Source organism: Lagopus muta, chromosome 3, assembly GCF_023343835.1.
Source record: "Lagopus muta isolate bLagMut1 chromosome 3, bLagMut1 primary, whole genome shotgun sequence".
Lineage (NCBI taxonomy): Eukaryota > Metazoa > Chordata > Aves > Galliformes > Phasianidae > Lagopus > Lagopus muta.
Window position 1 is genome coordinate 40,250,091 of NC_064435.1, and position 19,876 is coordinate 40,269,966.

Consider the following 19,876-nt stretch of genomic DNA (forward strand, 5'->3'; position numbering starts at 1 on the left):
GAAATTGAATTACTTTATATTGATATTTTGAAACTATATACCTATACTATGTGAAAGTTACTCTCTTGTCTCATCAAATTAAAATTGAAGTACTTTTTGTTTGGGTCACTTTCATACCTTCCAATCTTTCCCTACCCTTTTCCCATACTCCTATATTTTGCCTTTGATTTTGTTGAACAGAGATAGATTTGGGACTCCACTGATGTTTTATTTCATGTACAGGCTTTCAAATATAAATGATAAAGACTAAGGGCAACGCTCACACAAAACGTAGATACCTGCACCCACATTGTGCCCAAAGAGGTAAATTGGAAGGGACAAAGGTGAGGGGCGGTGATGAAAACACCTGTGAAAATGCTTTCATGTTCTATTACAGAGTCTGCCTGCCACCATGAAGCAATCAACTGAATAACTTACATCTGATTATATAATTCCTCACATTGCAGAAAAAGGGGGTAAAGGAGGGGCAGGGTGTGTTAGCATATAAAAAGGATTAAAAGTGCATTGATTTTGAATCTACTATTGTTTGAAAAGAAAAATATCTGATCCTACCTCTTCGCAGGCGGTCCTGAAATCCATGTGCTATGACACAGCAAGTGATATTTGTCTAAAATAGAGAGAAAGAGCTCATTAGAATGAAAAAGATATTGCAAAACATAAGTTATCTGTCTAAGCTGAACAACTGAACTAGCCTTTGTCAGGTCCAGATATAGTCATTCCTTAAAAAGAGAAATGATCAATGTTGCAAAAGGATTAGGAAGCGTAAGATGTTGTAAGTAATTTCTGCTCCTTATAAAGTACACAACTTGGTTTCACAGGGTATGATCAGAGATATTTTTCAGTTCCCACTATCTTGTCCCTCCCATGGGGCATTCAAATTTATTTTTCATATTGCAAAAACGAGTTTATTTTTCATTTCTTTTCAAAAGTAAGGGTGTACTGGAAAGTAACACTTCAGAAGGAGACAGTTAAGAGTTGCTTTTCAGAATGTTCTTGTTCTCATGAAAGATTTTTTGTTTTTCTTTTCTCTCATAGCAAAAGAAACATCAGGAATCAATACCTTTGTCTCCCATTTTATTAACATACGTAACCTCTCCATGGAATCCAGTATCATTTAACAGTGTATCGGCTGCAGAAATATTTATGAGTTGAAAAAAAACAAATGTTAGAAAAGTTGGGGATATGAGTGAGGGCTGGCAAAATGTCATACCAAATCCTATTATTATTACTTTGCAAGAACTTTACCTGAAGTATACTCATCCCAATGCACACTTATTCATTCATTTATTTATGAGATATAGCTACCACAGCTGGCTTTTATCAGAGGACCAGAACAGTGTCCTGCTCCTGATTCTACAATACAAATTCTCATCCTTCTGCATAAAACATTTCCAGGCAACACCTCCCGAGCAAAACAGACACTTCATTCAATGCCCTGAGATGCAAAACCTGTAACAAAATCCTACCCATCAAGTAGTTTGTTATTATTCGGAATGAATCATGTGCTTATGATTTTTTGTATAAATTTTCTACTCAAAAGCTTCAACCTAAGAGCACAAGCTAAAATGAAATGAAAAAAAAAAAAAACCAACATAATACAAAAATGCAAATCTTAATTAAAAATATCTTAATCTCTAAAGCATCTTAATTTGTTTTACTGTCTTGTACTTAGTTTTATTAAATCCAAGCGCACACACATGGCAATATTCTGTATTTACTGAGATTTGTCTGTTTTGCAGCCTGTGCACCAAGCCTACTTCTAACAGAGCTAGCCTATTTTGGCTAGGTTACAGCACATCATTGCTTCCTTGTCAGCCTTACAAGTGCACCAAGAATGAACAAACATCTATATTTTTAATTCTGCTCTCAAAATGCTCATGAAAGACAAGGTCACTATTACAATTTCAAAGGCTTTTCATTCTTGAGGGACAGTTATTATGAAATGAGTTTGTATTTTGTATTTTTTTATAAACTCTCCCTCTCACAGCTGAGTAAGCTGAAATGGGAAGGAGGCTTTACTTCAAATATTTTGTGAACTTCTTAGCTTTCTAGAACCAGAAACTTTTGTATCTTTAAAATAAAAATTGGAGTGCTGCACAGTGTTATCCTTTTTTAGACCCTGACTATATCAAGTCAGTAACTTCTGCTACAGAAAAAAAGTGCCTCCAGTTACACTCTATTAATTCCTAAACGTCCTGCAATACTCAGGTAACACTGGTTCCACAATAACTGATGACTGCTCTGCAGTTACTTTTTAGTTACACTTGAATGCAAATCCTGTTAAACCCAGGCATTTTCCACAACTAAGTGATATTCTATCTTCATCTCTTTTGTTGTTTTCATGTATTATTGATGTATTTATGTATTCATTTAATAAATATTACTATATTACCATATAGAACCAAAGTCAGGAACTAAGATGATTCTACGTACAGCTGGTGATCCTAAATAAATTTTAATTTGCTCAGATAATTAGTGAATATAGTATGAATTTTCATATGAATATCAGCTTTACTGAAGGAAAAAAAAAAAAAAAAAGAAACAAAAAATCTTTTAAACATCTCAATCTCTACAGTTATTCCAGCAAATCTAATATGCTGGATGATGTTATTTATGAAAATAAATTCTCTATCCTATGGCTTGAGAGATGTCATGGCAAACAAGCACTGACTTTCAGTGCCCTGTTTTGTCATTTTTGAGGACAGATCACAAATTATAAATACTGCCTCTCTCTATCTGCTAATATTTGGCAAGTCTACCTGCCGACAATTCTTTTCCCTTACATGATATATTACACACACAAAAATTGATAATACAACAAATACCCTTCTGACATCCATTTCATATTGAAATAATTAGTTCAGTTCTCAAGGAAGGTTACACACAATGTTTCACTGAATTACAGAACGCTATGGGCTGGAAGGAATCTTAAATATCATCTAATTCCAATCCCCTACCACAGACAGGCACACCTTCCACTTGACCAGGTTACCCAAAGCCTTGTTCAGCCTGGTCTTGAATACTTACAGGCATGAAATATCCACAGTTTTTCAGAGCAACCTGGTCCAGTGCCTCACTATCTTCATAGTGAAAAATTCCTTCCTAATAGCTAATTTAAATCTACACTATCTACACTCATCTAGTTTAAAATCATTATCCTTTGTTCTGTCACTATACTCTCCGATAAAGAGTCCCTCCCCGGGTTTTCTAGATTCCTCCTTGAGGCTCCAGAATGCTGCTGTAAGGTCTCCCTGAAGTCTTTTCTTTGCTAGACTGAATAACCTCACTTATCAGTATTTTTTCACAGAAGAGGTGCTCTAGCCCAGGTAGAGTCTCATGAGAGTAGAGTAGACAGGAAGAATCAACTCTTTCAATGTGCTGATCATGCTTCTTTTAATTCAGTCCAGGACATGGTTGGCTCTCTGACTTGCAAGTGCACATACATTTCCACATCATGAAAAGCTTTTCATCCATCAGGACCCTCAAATTCTTCTCAGGGTTGCTTTGAACAAGTTCTCTGCTCAGTCTGTATTTGGCTTGTGACTGCCCCAACCCAGGTGCAGGACCGGACTTATGGTTCTTGCTGACCTTGATGAGTTTCTCTTGGGACCACCTGCCAAGTCTGCCAGTGTCCCTTTGGATGGCATCCTTTACATACTGTATGGCAAATGCACCATGCAGCTTGATGTTTTCAACAAGTTTGCAGAATATGTACTCAATCCCACTATGCACATCACTGACAACAATAGTAAACTGTACCAGCCCCAATATAGACCCACCAAGGAAAACTGCTTGTCACCAATCTCCACTTGGTCTATCCATCAGAATCATGTATCTGTAATCTAGAGATAAGGATGTAGTGTTGGTTCAGTATCATGTGCTTTGCATAAGTCCAGGTAGATGGCAACAGTAACTCCTCTCTGCTGCAGAACACCAACACATTTTTCAGGCACTTCTTGCCCTTAGTAAAGCCATGTTGACTGTCCCCAGTCATATCATTTTTTTTCTGTGTGCCTTAGCATAGCTTACAGTAGGATCTCTTGTTCCATGATCTTACCTGACATGGAGGTGAGAATAATTGCAATTCCTTGGGTTTTTTTTTCCCATTTTAAAAATGGGGGTTATGTTTCTCTTCTTCTTGTCACTGGGAACTTCACTGGACTGCCAAGAGCTTTCAAATACAATGGAGAGTGGTTTAGCAACTTCATCGGGCAGTTCCCTCAGGATCACTAGATGCATGGATCTGTGCACCTTCAAGATCTTTATACGTGGTCTTGAACCTCATCTCCTACAGTGGGCAGTTCTTCATTCACCTGGTCCTCTGCCTTTGGATTCTGAGACTTCCTCTGGGAATGATGTCTGGAGGCAGTTTTTCATGATTGATGATAAGATCTTCTAATATTAAAATGACATCTAAGATGTGTATCTGGAACTACAGAATTCTCAGCACAAAACCACATTTCCCGCAGTTAGCGTACCTTTTTCACACATCACAAACTCAGTCACTGATCTCTGCAGCATGGCTTGCACTGTTTCTGTATAGCACTGTTTCCAACTGTTTCTTCGCTGTGGTACAGAGCGGAAATCAAGCCCATTCTCAAAGGGGGTTTTTTGCAGTCCATCAAGCAATTTTTTAACATTTGATATTTTGGAAACAGCACACAGCATCTAAGATTACACAGTTCATTATCTCATACATCAGCTCAGAAACTTCATTGTTTCCTGTTTCCATGGAAGAACTCTCTAGGTTATTAAATTACAAGAATACATATAATGCATCACACAGACATTTTATGATGCTATGCTGGTAAAATATTTTAATGATTAGTAATTTTCTCCTTCTGTTATACACTATATATATATATATATATATATATATGTATATGTATATATATGTATAGATACATATAAAACCAAGAAATCCAAGAAATTCTAAAACCAAAGCATTTTAAAAACAATAAACTGTGAAATCCACCACTGACTGATGTCTCTTGGCCTGCCTCTGGCTAACCTCGGCAATCTCCTTACCTTGAAATCATAGCCACACTTACCTGAGTATCTTTCCAACTCTCTAAAGAGCTTCCTTCAGTCTCACACAAACATATCAGCGCCCAAAGATACCTTCAGCATCAGTATTTCATTTTTCTTTTTGCCTCCCCATCCATAAATTGCTTTGGCACAAACTGTGCTTTATAAGGTGAGGAAAAAAACACTTGTCTGTGGCTGTGAAAGGCTGACATGCAGAGGAAAAGTAGCAGTGTTGCGACAGGGTTTGGTGCACAAGCGTAGTGTGAAGCATGAGCAGTGTATATCATTCAAAGAGGAGTAACGGCTAAAAGAGAAAATGACACTACCTCTGAAAAGCTTTGGGACATGTAATCAAAGTTATCTACACAAGCATGCTTTAAAAAGTTACTTTTCTTCCTTTCTACTTGATTTGCAATCCATACTTCCTCTAAAACTGAGTTACCAAACTTATTTAGCTCATCTCTACTGATAGATGTCTAGGAAGCAGCACATGAATGACAGGTTGGGAACAGAATTTGACACCCTCTTGACAGAACAAGCAGTTATTCAATACCAAAGAAAGCATTTACTGAGCTGTAATATTATGGCATTTTTGTTCTAATGGGAAATCAATGGCTAAAACATAATGGCAAAGTTGAAGACTAAGGCAGCCCTCAGAGACAAAGCTTCATTTAGGATAATGCATTGAGCACTTGAGTTATGCTCAGGTCTTCCTATAATAAATCAGGTTATACTCCTGTAGTGTGATAGATGCAATTTCACCATGACAGAACATTCCACTATTTTTAATAAAATAAGATAGCAAACCAAAAGAAAACTTCATGGATGCATGACAATGATAACAAACACTTTGTAAAGTCTTCATAAAGACACAAGCTAAACAGAGTACAACTGGAGCAGCAGTACAAAACAATTCTCAAGGTTACTGTTGCAAAGAACAGAATATTGTATCCAAAAATAACAAATTCGTGGAGAAAGATGTATTATCAAACACAACTGAATTTATCATGATACCACTGCAGCTTGCATAGTTCTTACTCACTTGGGATAAATCACATTATTTTTTTTCTTGGAAAACTGAGTAAACAATTTTTTACTCCTCTTAATACTTACCTTCCTCAAATGGGGAGATCTGTCTGGTGGTTTGACTCTGAGAGCTGTCTGTGTGCATCTTCACAGAGTCTTGAACTCGTAAGAAGCTTACTTATATAGAGACAGTCTGCAGTCACAAGAATGTTCACTGTCTGAATTGCTTACTGGCAAGCAGACTAAAACCATGTTTCAAAGGCATAAATACCGCATCTTGCAACCAATTGTGACAGCTATTAACTAATAAACTACATGTTCACCTTTTAAAGTCCTTCTCCTGCCTTCATTGCTACCAAAATTGTGCTCCACTTTCTGGAGATATTTGAATCAAATCTCATTTCTTTGTGCGCTGAGAAATGAAGTACATTTCTATGTAACTGTGCAGGGTGTTTTTAGAGAAATTTATTAAAATTGATTATTAATTATCTCTTATCCACAGCATAGCTGGTCCTTTCTGTTTTAAGGGAAACAAAATAAAACAAAACACATGGGGAAACAGAGGCATTAGTTTAAATGCAAATTTCACGAACTCTTCTCTATTCTGGACAGCTTGCCACAAAGTGTTTTGGGCTGGAACAGTTTTCTGAGCCATGCACACAGCACAGGAGTCCAAAGGAACCATTTAGTAACCACAGGTTGACAACATATTCTGTTATTTTTTTCAAGGCTACTTCCATTATATTTCATTTGAAAACAGAGTTACTTACAGTCAGTTAACATAATGTATTTAGTCATTTACTGTAGTAGCATATTGGACCCATCTGTTGAAAAATTTGTCCATAAGCTGGGAATGTATTCCCAATACCCAAACACATCCTTACTTCTCTCACAGAATGCAATACACAAGGAGAAATCATTCAGAATTTTAGCTTCCATGAATTAATTCATACTGAAAGATAGCCAGAAACCTGCAGATCTGGAATACATATACTTAATCTACCCAGTAGTTCAAAGAACAAGGCAAAGTTTCAACTGAGCAAAGACACACACTTTGTTTTCTTTGTTGTTTTTTTTTTTTTTTTTTTTTTTTTTGCCAGTGAGCAGCATAAACATCTGACAAAGCTTTTTGACAAAATGTCCAGCTCTCAGCAAAGCACATGCTTCAAAAGAATTGAAGCTGGCAATTAGTAGCTAACAAGGTTTCTAAATGCTTAATTCCTATTACCATAGTTAAAATAAGAATTATATTTACTTCCTACTCATAATTTATTGTTTTAATTGCAAGCATTCGTAATCCGCAAGCACAGTTACGGAGGATTCAAAATTAAGTGGGCCTCATGGTGGCATTAACTGAATGAAGTTATACTGGACTCGTGGTTATACATTCCAGTATTATTTGCATCAAAAGTTATCTGGTGTCCCACATCTACGTGTAACGCAGGCAGTTATGGCTTGGCAAATGCAAACTGATGGAAATGGCAAAAAATAAAAAGAACAATGCAACACATGATCTTTCACAGGTAAAAAAGCAGTACTATGGGAGAATCATTTGAAAATGGCAAGATTAAATATCAATGGACTGCTACTGCATGTTTTTTTGGGAGGAATGCTCTACAGCAAGCTTGGACAGGAAACTTTGGCTCTGTATTAAAGCCTGGAATGTTGCTCAGAAAAAAACTAAATGTTCCTTCACTTTTCCAGTGTTATCTTTTGATGATTCTCCATAATTATCTGAATACAATAATGTATTTAATTTTGAACAGATGTAGCACAGATACCAGAGGCCCAAATGAGGATAAATATCCACATATTCTAAGCTTCTCTGAAGGCAGTACAAACTGTTACATAATTTAGGTCAATTTCCCAGTTTTACCAAAATAACTGTGCTTCCTATCCAAGACAAACAGAAGTTCTCTGACTATCTGCTATTGCAGTCTGCTTTTTCCCTGTGCTACCTCTCAACACAGAGCTTCCTAATAAAAGAGATACTGGCAATTCCTTTGCCATGGCAATTGATTCCCAGTCAAATATAAATTTCATGTCTCTGGCATTATGCCTAATGCAAATAGTTTGGAGTGAGACATTCAATATCGCGTTGCATCTTTTCATTTCATTTAAGTTAAAAAATCAAAAACGCATTGTGCCAATCTCCTAGGAGAGGTAAGGAAATCAATTATCAATTGTAAAGACTTAGGAGGTTTTGTTTGGCAGGATTCTTGGGAATTGCTTGAAGAACTAAGTTTAAGAAAGGAATGTTTGCACTTCTGAAATTTAGCATGTTTTTTCAAATTCATGAGAAGGTAAGATAATGCTTAATAGAAAACTCACAATTTAATATAAGTTTTGCCTGTGTCTTAGCCTATATTTAATACATTTAGTCAACATGGTAATTTTATTCTCTTATGCTTTGACTTTCATTAAATGGAAATAAAATAATACCACATTTATTTGGGATTTTTCAGATTCTGTATAAATATCTGACATATATATTTATACCTCTATATAACAGATAAAAAGATTCAAGTTTATTTCAGAAGCTCTTAAATGGGAAAAAAATATTTCACAGTGAAACCTGTGAAATCTGCATTTCCTACACATAATACATTGCAAAAATCATGCTTAAAAATCAAAATAATAATATATAATTAATAACAGTAAGCAAAATCAGACTATGTGAAGGAGGGACACAATGCTAGAAGTAGTACAGAAGTTATTCATTTTATCAATTAAAGCATCAGCTGAATGTTTTGATTCCAGTAAACATTTGTAGAAAGCTGCACATATTTGCATTTTGTTAATTGACTGATAAGATTTCCACATAAAAACAAAAATGCAAAACAAGATTTCTCAACAGGTATGGCATTCTTTCTCTTTATATGCAACTGTTTGAATCACAGTCTCTGGTATACATTGATAGAGATTGAACTAACAAGGTAAGCACGACTGAAAGAAATTTAATTTAACAAAATTCAAAAGATAAAGTCCACTGAAAATGAAATGACCAGCCATTTTAAACTTCCCCAGGAAAATAAATAAATAAATAAATAGAAATAAAAATTCAAGCTTCATTTGAAACTTCATAACCTAAATAGCATTTACCTTTCTTCGTTTTTGAAGGAGTAAACATTGTTTGACTCACAACTCAACTAATCACCAAAACTTTTTCATGTTACTTTACCATCTCTTTTTATGAAATAATTCAGAGTCCAAGAAAGAACATTCCTATTCAAAATTCATGAGGTCAAAACACTGTCTGACATATTTTAAATTACCAGACTATAGATCACACAATGCAATCAACACGCAATTTTTTTGAGATAGAGTGGTAGTAGGGTTTTAAAATCTTTTCTTGTCACATCTGTAAGTGTGAATAAAAATTCTGTACCAAATTTGTGTCATAAGCGTCTACCTGGCCCAAACAAAAGAGGATACCTCATACCTGTTGAGAAGGTATGTCAAATGCAGCATTGAAAGGCACCGGGCTTTACTAGTCTTTTCCTTAGAGATGGTAGCAATAAACAAGACAATCCAGTAAAAAGCCTGGCATCAATTAACTTTCAGTGACTGTTTGATATTTGGAGCTTTCTTTTGAGTTGGCATTTATTGTCATCTCTATTTTTGCAATTGATAGTTTTACTATAATTTGGAAATGGAATTCAGGTATTCAGGAGTAGAAAAATTAGGGGAATAAGCCTGGAAGCTAAGGAGGGAGATGGGCGGATCGCATGAGAGTACATTAGATCAGTACATGTTGGTGGAATAGAAGAAACCAGTTATTCTTGCTTTTGTCAAATCAATATTCTTTGCTGGCATACTCATCTTTAATGACTGAACTCAAATATCAAAAGTAACTTTAATTTAAAAAAAAAAAAAAAAAAAAAAAAAAAAGTAGAGAAGTCCATCTTCATGGAAGATTATAAGAGCCAAAAGCTCAGGCTTCTTATTTACGTGGGCTAAGAAATCTTGAGATTGTGACTCAGCCCAGAGAAATTTTCTGTCACTTATTCTGTTGGGTCATTGATCTTTAATGTCAATAACTTTTTTTATAGGTTTTTTTTTTTTGTTCTTCTAACATATGAACTTAAGAGGTTTTCCATAAATAATCAAATTAATCACATGAATAATTTGGAAAACATAAAAACAATAACAAAGGTTGACTTAAAGTAATACAATTAAAGCACCATTACACAGCTTCAGGTTGAAGTCAGAACTGCAACTCAGCTTCTGTTACCAGACCCCATATTCAACAGTGGCTTTCCTATCCAAGAATTCCTATGACAAGTATTCACACACAGTGAATACTCACCACTAAAATCACTAAAATCACCATTTGTTTGCCATCTCTGATGAAACCATGATGCATTACAGAGAACTCCCAAGGATTATTGACATTGCTACTCCAGTATCATATCTGCAAAGTCACTTATAAAGACAGTATCTACCATTAGAACATTAATTTTCCTCAGGTTAAGAGAAACAGACAGTAGCCTATTTCAAATATACTGTTCACAATATAGGTATTTCTAGCCATTAGAGATACCACAGTCATGGTTTGCAGTTCTCATCATATATATCTTTTTTCAGAGCAGTTACTTCTACATATAGCAGATATAGCACATTCAACACTTACTGAAAACAAACATCAACAACTTGACTCAATCAGCATAATTAGAACTTTCAGTTGAGTTTTTATATAATTGCAATGAAAGCCTCTTTAACTCCTCTGAACTCCGAAAGCAGGAACTTATAGCAGTACTGTCATACATTCGTTTATTGTCAGAATGCTCCTGCAGTGATACGTTGTCAAAATATATAAGAAAACTTGAAATATGCAAAATATGCCACAGAGGAAAACACAGCACTTTAATCACAGCAAAATTAAAATAAACAAATTTAAGGAGCCTATGAGAAAATTTAAAACTAATCAGAAAACAAGTCTTTCTTTCTCTGTAACAGTAGCATTAATCACTGAAAATCGTTCTGTATGGCACTGGATTGGATTGGGATGAAAAAGTGTCCCAGCTGTTCACACAGTTCTCTTCTGGAGGCTACAATGCCAGCCATAGAGGTATAGAAATAAGGAGAAAAAAATACCACATACAGCCTGGTCCTCTCTTGAAAATAGAGGTTGATTCAGATTAACACTGATTACTGGTAAAAACATCTGGTTTAGGAACACAAAGCCACCAGACAATGACGCCAGTGCCAGCAGATGTGGGTGGACAGCTACAGGAACCCCCCCTGTTTAATCAGTTACCCACCTCATGGGAATTAGTCATTTTGTTTATCTAATTTTCTACCTCACTGACTACTGCTCTGCTTTGATTTTACTTAATGTGTTATTAAACTCACTGAGAGCCAGGATGGCAAAAACTGAAAGCTGTAAGAAATTTTTTCTTTGGCTACAAAGTCTTGGACATAGTTACGATACTGATTATGATGTAGACTAATGTGAGATTAATATTAGTAACTCCTAACTATTGTTGTCACAAAAACTCCATCTTTTTATTCAGATGTAACTTAGACACGTTTTAATTGTTTTTTATTACATGCTACTTAGTATATATCTTTTTTTTTTTTTTTTTTTTTTTTGCAATAATATAGACAAAAAAGAAAAGCTGTCTCTGAAGACAAAGGTAAGGACTGGCATATTAATTTACTTAATAAACAGAGGAATAAAAAAGCTGTTGGTCTTGCTACGAAAAGCCTTACAGTTCCCACGTCTGCAAAGGACCCTGGAATTTTGACAGATTAAATTGCACTTCTGCAAAAAATAAAACAAAATGAAATAATGTAAACAAAAATAGAAATCAGTGAAAGGGGAAACTCTGTAGGCCAAAACAGAGGAGCTACCTGGATAGACCAATTGGGGACCTTTTGGGCAATGGGCAAGGTGAGCAACAAAAGAGACAAAAGAGACAGTCTTCAGGAGAGAGAAAATTAAAGTCTGTAACCACCATAAAGCACTTGCTTCCAGAGAGGAAATAGCCAAAAATCAACGCTGAAAATTCTATACTCATGACAGTATTACACCTGTTTTATAGTAGAGAATACTAAAATTAAGCAGTGCTAGTATTTTATTATACATGCTGTTATGTATTATGGGCTTGATCCATTTCAGTTAGTACTCTTCAAAACAAGAGGCAACATGGTTGAGTAATTAGTATGTAATCATTCTCAATAGGCAATTTTCTTGCAGCCTTCCTAATTGGAGGATAAGGTTGTTAAATACTACTGATATAGGCTACATTATGCAACTACTCTCCATGCCAGAAACCAGTTGCATTGATAACATGAACTAGGAGATTCATTTTGTGGAAATTCACAAAAAGCAGCAGAATATCACAGCGACTGCTATAGTAGCTGTAATAGTAGCCTTGCAGGTTCCAAGCCTACCAGTGACAGCACCAAGAGGATAGCTGTGCTTAATTCAAGTATTTTCCAGCTTATACTTTACTGAAATATTTTAAACATAAGTAATGAAAGTAAATAAGTCTCCAGATTAAAAAAAAAAAAAAAAAAAAAAGTCACTAAATTGCACAGCTATAATAGGTGTGCATTTATATTGGTACACTAAAATAGTACTGAACAACTTGTGCATTTCAGACACAGTCACCGAAGCTAAGCAGGAGTTTTGCCCTTTGTTTTACTTTCCAAGACTCTCAGTCAAGAGAGGAGAGGAGAGGACAAAGTTCAGGTCACAGTTCCTTTATTAAGTTTAAAATCTATTTCAGGGAACAGAACGGCCATAGTTTAAAGACTCCATCCGGAACTGGATGAGGTATAAGTACTTTTTCAGCACATCTTCCCACAATGGGAGCAAGAAAGAAACTTCTATGAACTGTCCAGAATGTGACTGTGTTAAGAGATACAACATAGTGCCAGTCTGAGAAAATCTAGGAAAAAGGAAAATAATTTTTAAAAAGGAAAAGAAAAATGTGAAAGAAGAGTTAAGAGATTGCTGATAAGAAAAAGGACATGAAAAGAAAAAGATCTGAAAGAGAAGAAAATGGAGAACAGGAAATGAAATAGTAAGGAAAGAGTGGTACAAGTTATGAATTTTAGAAAATGAATATTAAAGAAACTTTTACCTTGCAGAGAGATGAGAAAATAAATGTATGTTTTATAAAATCATTTGGAATTCCAAATTACACACTCTTTTTCAAAACTGGTTTTATATAAATGTCAGCTTGATCAGACTCACATTTACAAAGTTTAATCTTACTATTTTCTTCATCAATGCTATTCCATATTCTAATTGGTATAGCAAAGGGATATTTTTTCAGGTATATGAAGGATCCCAATTGGTTTTCTTTCCCTCCTCCTTCCCACCCTCACTACCTCCCCCCAACACACACATTCTCAGCCCTGGAAAACAAAGATTAATCTTGCAGAAACAGAAACAACACAAATCTCAGAGTTGAGCTGGCTATAGGAAATAAAGCTGAGAAGAGCAATCAGGTCAGAGATGCATTAAGAGATGCTTTCTTTACATCTTCGGTTAAATGGCTACAATAACTGTGCCACAGTTCAAAATGTTTTCATAAAATTACCAGAACTACCAAAGTTCATTGCTTGTGATGTGCCTACTGAGAACAAATTACTTAAGTGCAGCTTTGGATACTACCTGACTCACTATTGCTTCCTTATCAGTGTAGAAATATTCAAGTGAAAGAGGGAGATATAAGGCGAACAAACTGTACAGATGTCTGGTGACACACTGAATTACAGTGAATGAGCAGATGTTACCAGAACACAGCGATGCAGGAAATGAATATGGGTGTTGTGGGGCTGTACAGTATGTTTGAGGATCTGGGATTTGGCAAACCTGTCGCAGAGCAATGATTAAAGCAGGAAGCTCAGCTAAATTAGGACCATGCAGCAGAACAAAATGCATGACTATTTTTAGAAAATGTTGGCATCCGCATAGCCCAGGGAAAAGACTGGCCTCTTACTTTCAGTGTGACAGAAATGGCATCAGAGTAAGTTACAAGGACATACCAAGAGTAAATGCTAGAGAAGTTAAATGAGACTGATAGAAGACAGTGCGAAATGATGGCTTAGGAGGAGTTCTTCAAAATAAATGTCAAGGGCTCTCTGTTACCCAGAGTCACAAAAGTATAAATCCTTTTGCCAATTAGTGAACATATTAGAGAATAAGTCAGTTTAGGACACCCTGGTATCAAATAGCTTTACCTCAGCTTGAATGCATGTAGGAAAAAAAAAAAAAAAAACCACAAACAAAACAATTTGTGAAGTATAAATACTGACATTGAGTGGAAATTCTTTGGGAAGGTTCCAGCTTCAGAAATACTATTCTATGCATGCTGTGTCTGTGATACTTCATCATATTTTCAAAGAACTCTTCACAGAGCATAACAGATCGAGCTCAATTTAAAGTGAGGTGAAAACTAGAATGCTAAAGAAGGTATTAGAGACAGGCTTCCCTGTTTAGAAAATGCTTCACCATTGAAAATTGAGATTTCTTCTGTGATCTGCTTATATTACCTCTCCTAGCAACAGCACTGTTTCCAGCTTCTTGTATTCCTCCACTATTTTAACAGCCATCAGACTGCCTAAAAAATTGGTTCCCTCAGTGAGAAATATTTACATTTCTTGCTGCTTTGGCTAGTGTTTTATAGCAGTGGTTTTTCATACAGCGCTACTAACAATCACTAATAGTCAGTCTATAAAATATACTGTGCTGTTATGAGATTTTGTAACCTATCTATTAAAGAAGAACATTAGTTGTGAAAGATTCACAAGACTGACAATTAGTAAATATCTATCCAAGTTTTCACCCACAGTGTTTTTGATTCTTGCAATCAGTGGTGAAAGAGATGGCATGGTGTCATGTGAGTTACCACGTTAGTCCTTGCAGGGAATGACATAATGGCACTCACAAAGACTGAAAAAGCAAATATCCAAGTTTCTCTTTATAGTTCATATTTTCTAGAGCCTAAGAAAACCAAGTAGAAAGGAAAACAAACTCCAAATCTGTCTTAAGCAAACTTCAGTTCTGTTCAGTATTGCCAAAAAAACAACAAAATAATCTTTAAATTTATTCCTCAACAGATTTCCATTTAAGGAGTAAACCTTGTTATCCCACCTTTCACCATCTGGGATCAAAAGCATATGCTTCTTCTGTTGATGCCTTTCACTGAGCATATTCCCTTATTGAATTCTCCCTCCGTTTCTAATACACCTGACAGATTATTGTGACACGAGGCCATATGAGAACACATATTCTTATGTACAGAGGAGTTTATCAAAGGATTTAGAGTACTGTTTGTCAATCATTACATTCAGCCACTAAGCCTTTCTACTCAGTAAACAAAAAAAAACATTTAGCTCTTCCTATCCAGAGGTGAACAGACTAGCCCTGCCCCAATCTTGAGAGCAGTGTTCTGTACAGGATTTTTATGAGGACCTTTCAGCTGCAGTGAACCCCTCAAAAATTATTTAAGAACTGCCAGTACAATGAATCGTTTTGTTCCTCATGGAACAGGGCAGGATGCCAGAGCTTGTATCTTCAGAATTTATCCCACAGAAAAGTGAGGTATATATGCTCTCAAGTTGCCAAATTACACTTCGCTAGACTGCATTGGTTTTATTCCTTTTCAGTATATTTGATAACACTCAGCTGCTTAGCAATTTGTCTTTCCCTGGGCCAGTTACTTGTCAGCCCTCAAGACAGTAACTCTTCAATGACAATAGACAGTAAGTCAGCTTCATCAGGGACTCAAATGCCTCTATGAAAATGTTTGCAGCATGGGGAATAAACAAGAGGAAGTGGAGCTGCGCACATGCTTGCAGGGCTTTGATGTCAGTAGCACTACAGAGACACAGTGAGGTGCCTTCCATGACTGGAGCACTGAAATGGAAGGATACAGGCTTTTTAGGAAAGATGGGCAGGGTAGATAAGGAGGGAGGTATCATCCTCGATGTCAGTGAGCAGCTAGAATGTATGGAGCTCCATCTGAGAGCTTATGAGACAAGATAAAATGGAGGACAGGGATAGATGACATTGCAATGAGGGTCTGTACAGGGCATATGACCTGGATGTCAGACAGAGTATAGATAGATAGAAGCAGCCCTGGCCTTCATTGAATCCAGAAGGTTCCTGGATTACGTTGATGATAACTTCCTTATCCAAGTGACAAAGGAGCTAGTAAGAAGAGATGTTATGCTTGACCTCATTCTTACCAGCATGGAGAGACTGGTGGGGAATGCAAAGCTCAATGAGTGGCCTTGGCTGTAGTGACCCTGAAATGCTGAAGTTCACATTCCTTAGTGCAGAAAAGGATAAGCAAAGTAAATTCACTACTATGGACATCAGGAGAGCAGACTTTGGTCTTTTCAAGAATCTTTCTTTCTATTTTTCTCTTCCTCCCTCCTTCCGAAGGAACAGTTTTGTGAAAATAGCATTAGAAGTACTCAAGTATTTAAAGTTAGAAATATATTTTAAATATCTTACTGAACTCAGCTTTCACAACAATGAAGTCTTATGGTGGGTTTTCTTCTTCCTATGTATAAAAAAATTATGAAGACAAAATTATTTTGGGATTAGCTAACTTCCAGAAGTAATAGATTTAATGAGACTTTCTAATTTGGTGGTAATATTTGAATTTCACAGTTGAGCATATCATAAAAAATAAATAGTACTGGTCCTTGTTATAAAGATATAAGATGACATTTTGTAGAACGACAACCAACCCTTAGAACTCAAGGAATCTCAAACAGCCCACATGAGCAATATAAAGTACAAACTCTGACATATGCTATTACAACAATTACTGGAAAGTTTCAGGGAGGGAAATTTCCTATTTACAAGGCTGCATAGTAGAGTCAATATGGCAAAATGTACTTAAAAACCAATATAAATTAGTCTAACTGCTTGAGGTATCATTCAAGCTGTCACTTCAAAGAACACCGAAGTTATTTTTCAAAATCTAACATTAAAGAGCTTTGTTATATTGATGTATCTAGAAACTGTATTACATGCTTTCCTTCTAGATTTCTTCTTGTATCATTTGTTTTAAGGGATATATATATATAAACTAAAAAAAAAGAAAACAACAAAACAAAGATTAATTCCAGGCTATAATATACTTTACAACCCTCTACAGATATGCGTGAGAGTCCCTTGATCATCAGAGATGATAGATCATAGAATCACTTGGGATAGAAGAGACCCCAAATGTCATCTTGTTCAAAGCCCCCTGCCATGGGCAGAGTTGCCAGCTTCTGTATCAGTCTGCTCAGGAACCTATCAAACCTGGCCTTGAACGTAAGGAATCCACAACCTCCCTGAGCAGCCCAAACCTGTGCCTCACCACTCTCTGAGTAAAGAATTTCTTCCTAATATCTAACCTAAAATCTTTCAGTAAAATTATGATGTGATTTCAGCCACAAGACTTTAAAACGTCTCTCTTCACCACAGTAATTTTCAGGATTTCATTAACAGAGCACATACTTCAAAACTGTAATTCCTTTGCACTTTATTGAATTTAATCATGTGGAATATATTTTATGATGTTCTCTCCTTGACTTAGGAGATTTAGGAGAATAAACAACAAAACCAACATAAAATCAACATAGTATTTTAACTGATTATTTTTTCATACAAGATATTTGGATCATGGCAAAGCTTAAATTCTAATCTGTATGTTATGTGTGAATGAACTATTTTTCTAGTTTCATCTTAAGTTCCTTGGAAATAGTCATGATTTGCACTGTTTTGCATAGAAATAAAAATACCAACAAGCTGGAAAATAATAAAAAGATAAAATATTTACTAATTTATCCCTCTCAATTCTCATCTTTTCAAATCTTTTCCAGGAGTGTTATCTCACCACCTCCAGAACCTGTCCATATTTTCTCTATTATTCTTTTTAAATTTTTCTCGCTCACTCTAACATTTCACAAGTTATATTAGATCTTGCTCTCGTTTTCTGCCACTGTTCTTCCAAAATTCAAATCGCCATTACTTATGTCTGAAACTTATGCAAAAAAAAAAAAAAGCTGAATGTTGTATATTTAATAAGAAGACACTATTAGAAATATACTACACAAATACTCAAAAGCTTCAACTGAGTGACCGTGCTGCAAATTCTCTTGCTCCAAGTATTTCAAGCACTATAGCTTTTCTCATTTCCAAATTCTGAAGATGAGGTATCACGTTTATCAACTTTTTGACAAATCTAAGTCATTTAATCTAATATACTCAGGAAATTTATATAAACTTTTTTCTCCTTCTTCCTTTTAAATCTGGATACAAGAATCATCTACCAAAGTCCAAGAGTAGTTCAAAAACAGAAAACAAAATGACACTAGAATAATAGAGCAGACTGCCTTTTCCACATCGTAAACAAAGCCAAACGAAAACTGCTCAAGTATGCACAATTTTAGACGCTTACATAGTGATGTCACATAAACTTGACAAGACATCAGTCAGAGAACATTTAAAAACTGACCTACAAAATGCCAAAAAAGTTCCTGCTTCAGAAAAGGAAGAAACACTGAAAGAAGTGAGACACTGTAGACTGCTGTGTAAGGTCATTAAAATAAATTGTTTCTCAATAAGCAGCTCATTTGACAGATGAGTTGTGCCAGGATGAAACTTATCGCTTACAGTTTTATGTTTGTAGGGTTTGTATGTTTTTACATATGATATCATTACTTAAATAAATGTGCAACAAGCTTATATTGGTTCTATTTCAATCCAGCCAATTTGGCAAATTCTTCATTTTCTATAACTTCTGAAAAAGATACATAGTAAACCTGGCAACGCTTAGCAGCTAACTGTCCTTAAACTATTACATTGAGAAATGATATGATGATTGTTCTTTAAACAACGAAACAGATTTGAGAAATTGCTCCCGTGCTTCTTGTTAAGTCAGGAACAAAGTGAATTTTTACCTCTCTATACTCTTGCTCTGAAATCTCTCAGCTAGAAATCTGCAGAGATACTGTTCTAAAACATGGATAAAAGCATCTAGAAAATGTGCTACTTTGAGATCAAAATTCAGAGGGCCCTTAAATTAGAGCACTGACTAATACTCCTTTCTTTTCCTCAACCATCTCTCTTTTCACATTTCATGAAACTGTCGGGACTAGCTTGCTGCAGCAGAATTAGAATTCAATTTGGAAGATTTGAACTGCTTAGATGTTAAACACATCATGGTGATTGAGATCCACATTTCTGTTCCACAGCACTAAGAAGCACAGAGCCTAGCTGCTCTTTACTGATGGTCAGTGAAAATAGCAATCAATGTCAGTCATGTTCAGCACATACTTATTACGTGCTGCCCTGGCAATCCAGGCTGAAATCAAGCACTGGAAGACCACACAGAGAGCCTGGAACCACCTGTCAAGGAAGGTATGGTATACAAATTGGACCAAATACATACAATTCTTGAATGCTAAAAAGCATCTTTCGAAAGCCAGTAAGAAACATCACAAAGTTCTCCTAAGAACTGTCTGGACAATAATGCCAATTATGGAAAGGAATCTTATTTAAAAAGTCAATATAAACATTTTACATAAAATTAATGCATTGTTTAAAACATTTCTACAGTCTCTGCCATGGATGTGATCTTTTATGATTTTCTGGTTATCAGTATTTCACATCATAACATCATGCACTGGGAGTTAAAGAGTTAATGCTCCAGTTCTGGGCACCTGTCCCAGAAGAGAAGAACTACATTCCCACAGGACTTTGTGTTCAGAGAGGAGATAAAACATCTGGCAAAGTCATGAGACCTCTCTCTCCCCTTCTGCTCACCCCAATTGCACATCTCATCTCAGAATTAAAGTA

General features: G+C 35.7%; 1 protein-coding gene across 12 annotated transcripts in view; it reads right to left on the bottom strand.

Annotated features, from left to right (window-relative positions):
* The window catches only part of SNTG1 (syntrophin gamma 1), a 325,126-nt gene that overhangs the window by 148,587 nt on the left and 156,663 nt on the right, over positions 1 to 19,876 (bottom strand). For 11 of the 12 annotated variants that reach the window (XM_048940576.1, XM_048940574.1, XM_048940573.1 and 8 more), the window contains one exon: positions 553 to 607. In XM_048940576.1, the coding sequence (XP_048796533.1) occupies positions 553 to 579 (27 nt within the window). In that variant the 5' untranslated portion in view covers positions 580 to 607. Of the gene's footprint in view, positions 1 to 552; positions 608 to 6,141; positions 7,064 to 19,876 lie in introns of those variants that run through there. The other variant, XM_048940571.1, reaches the window with a different exon arrangement.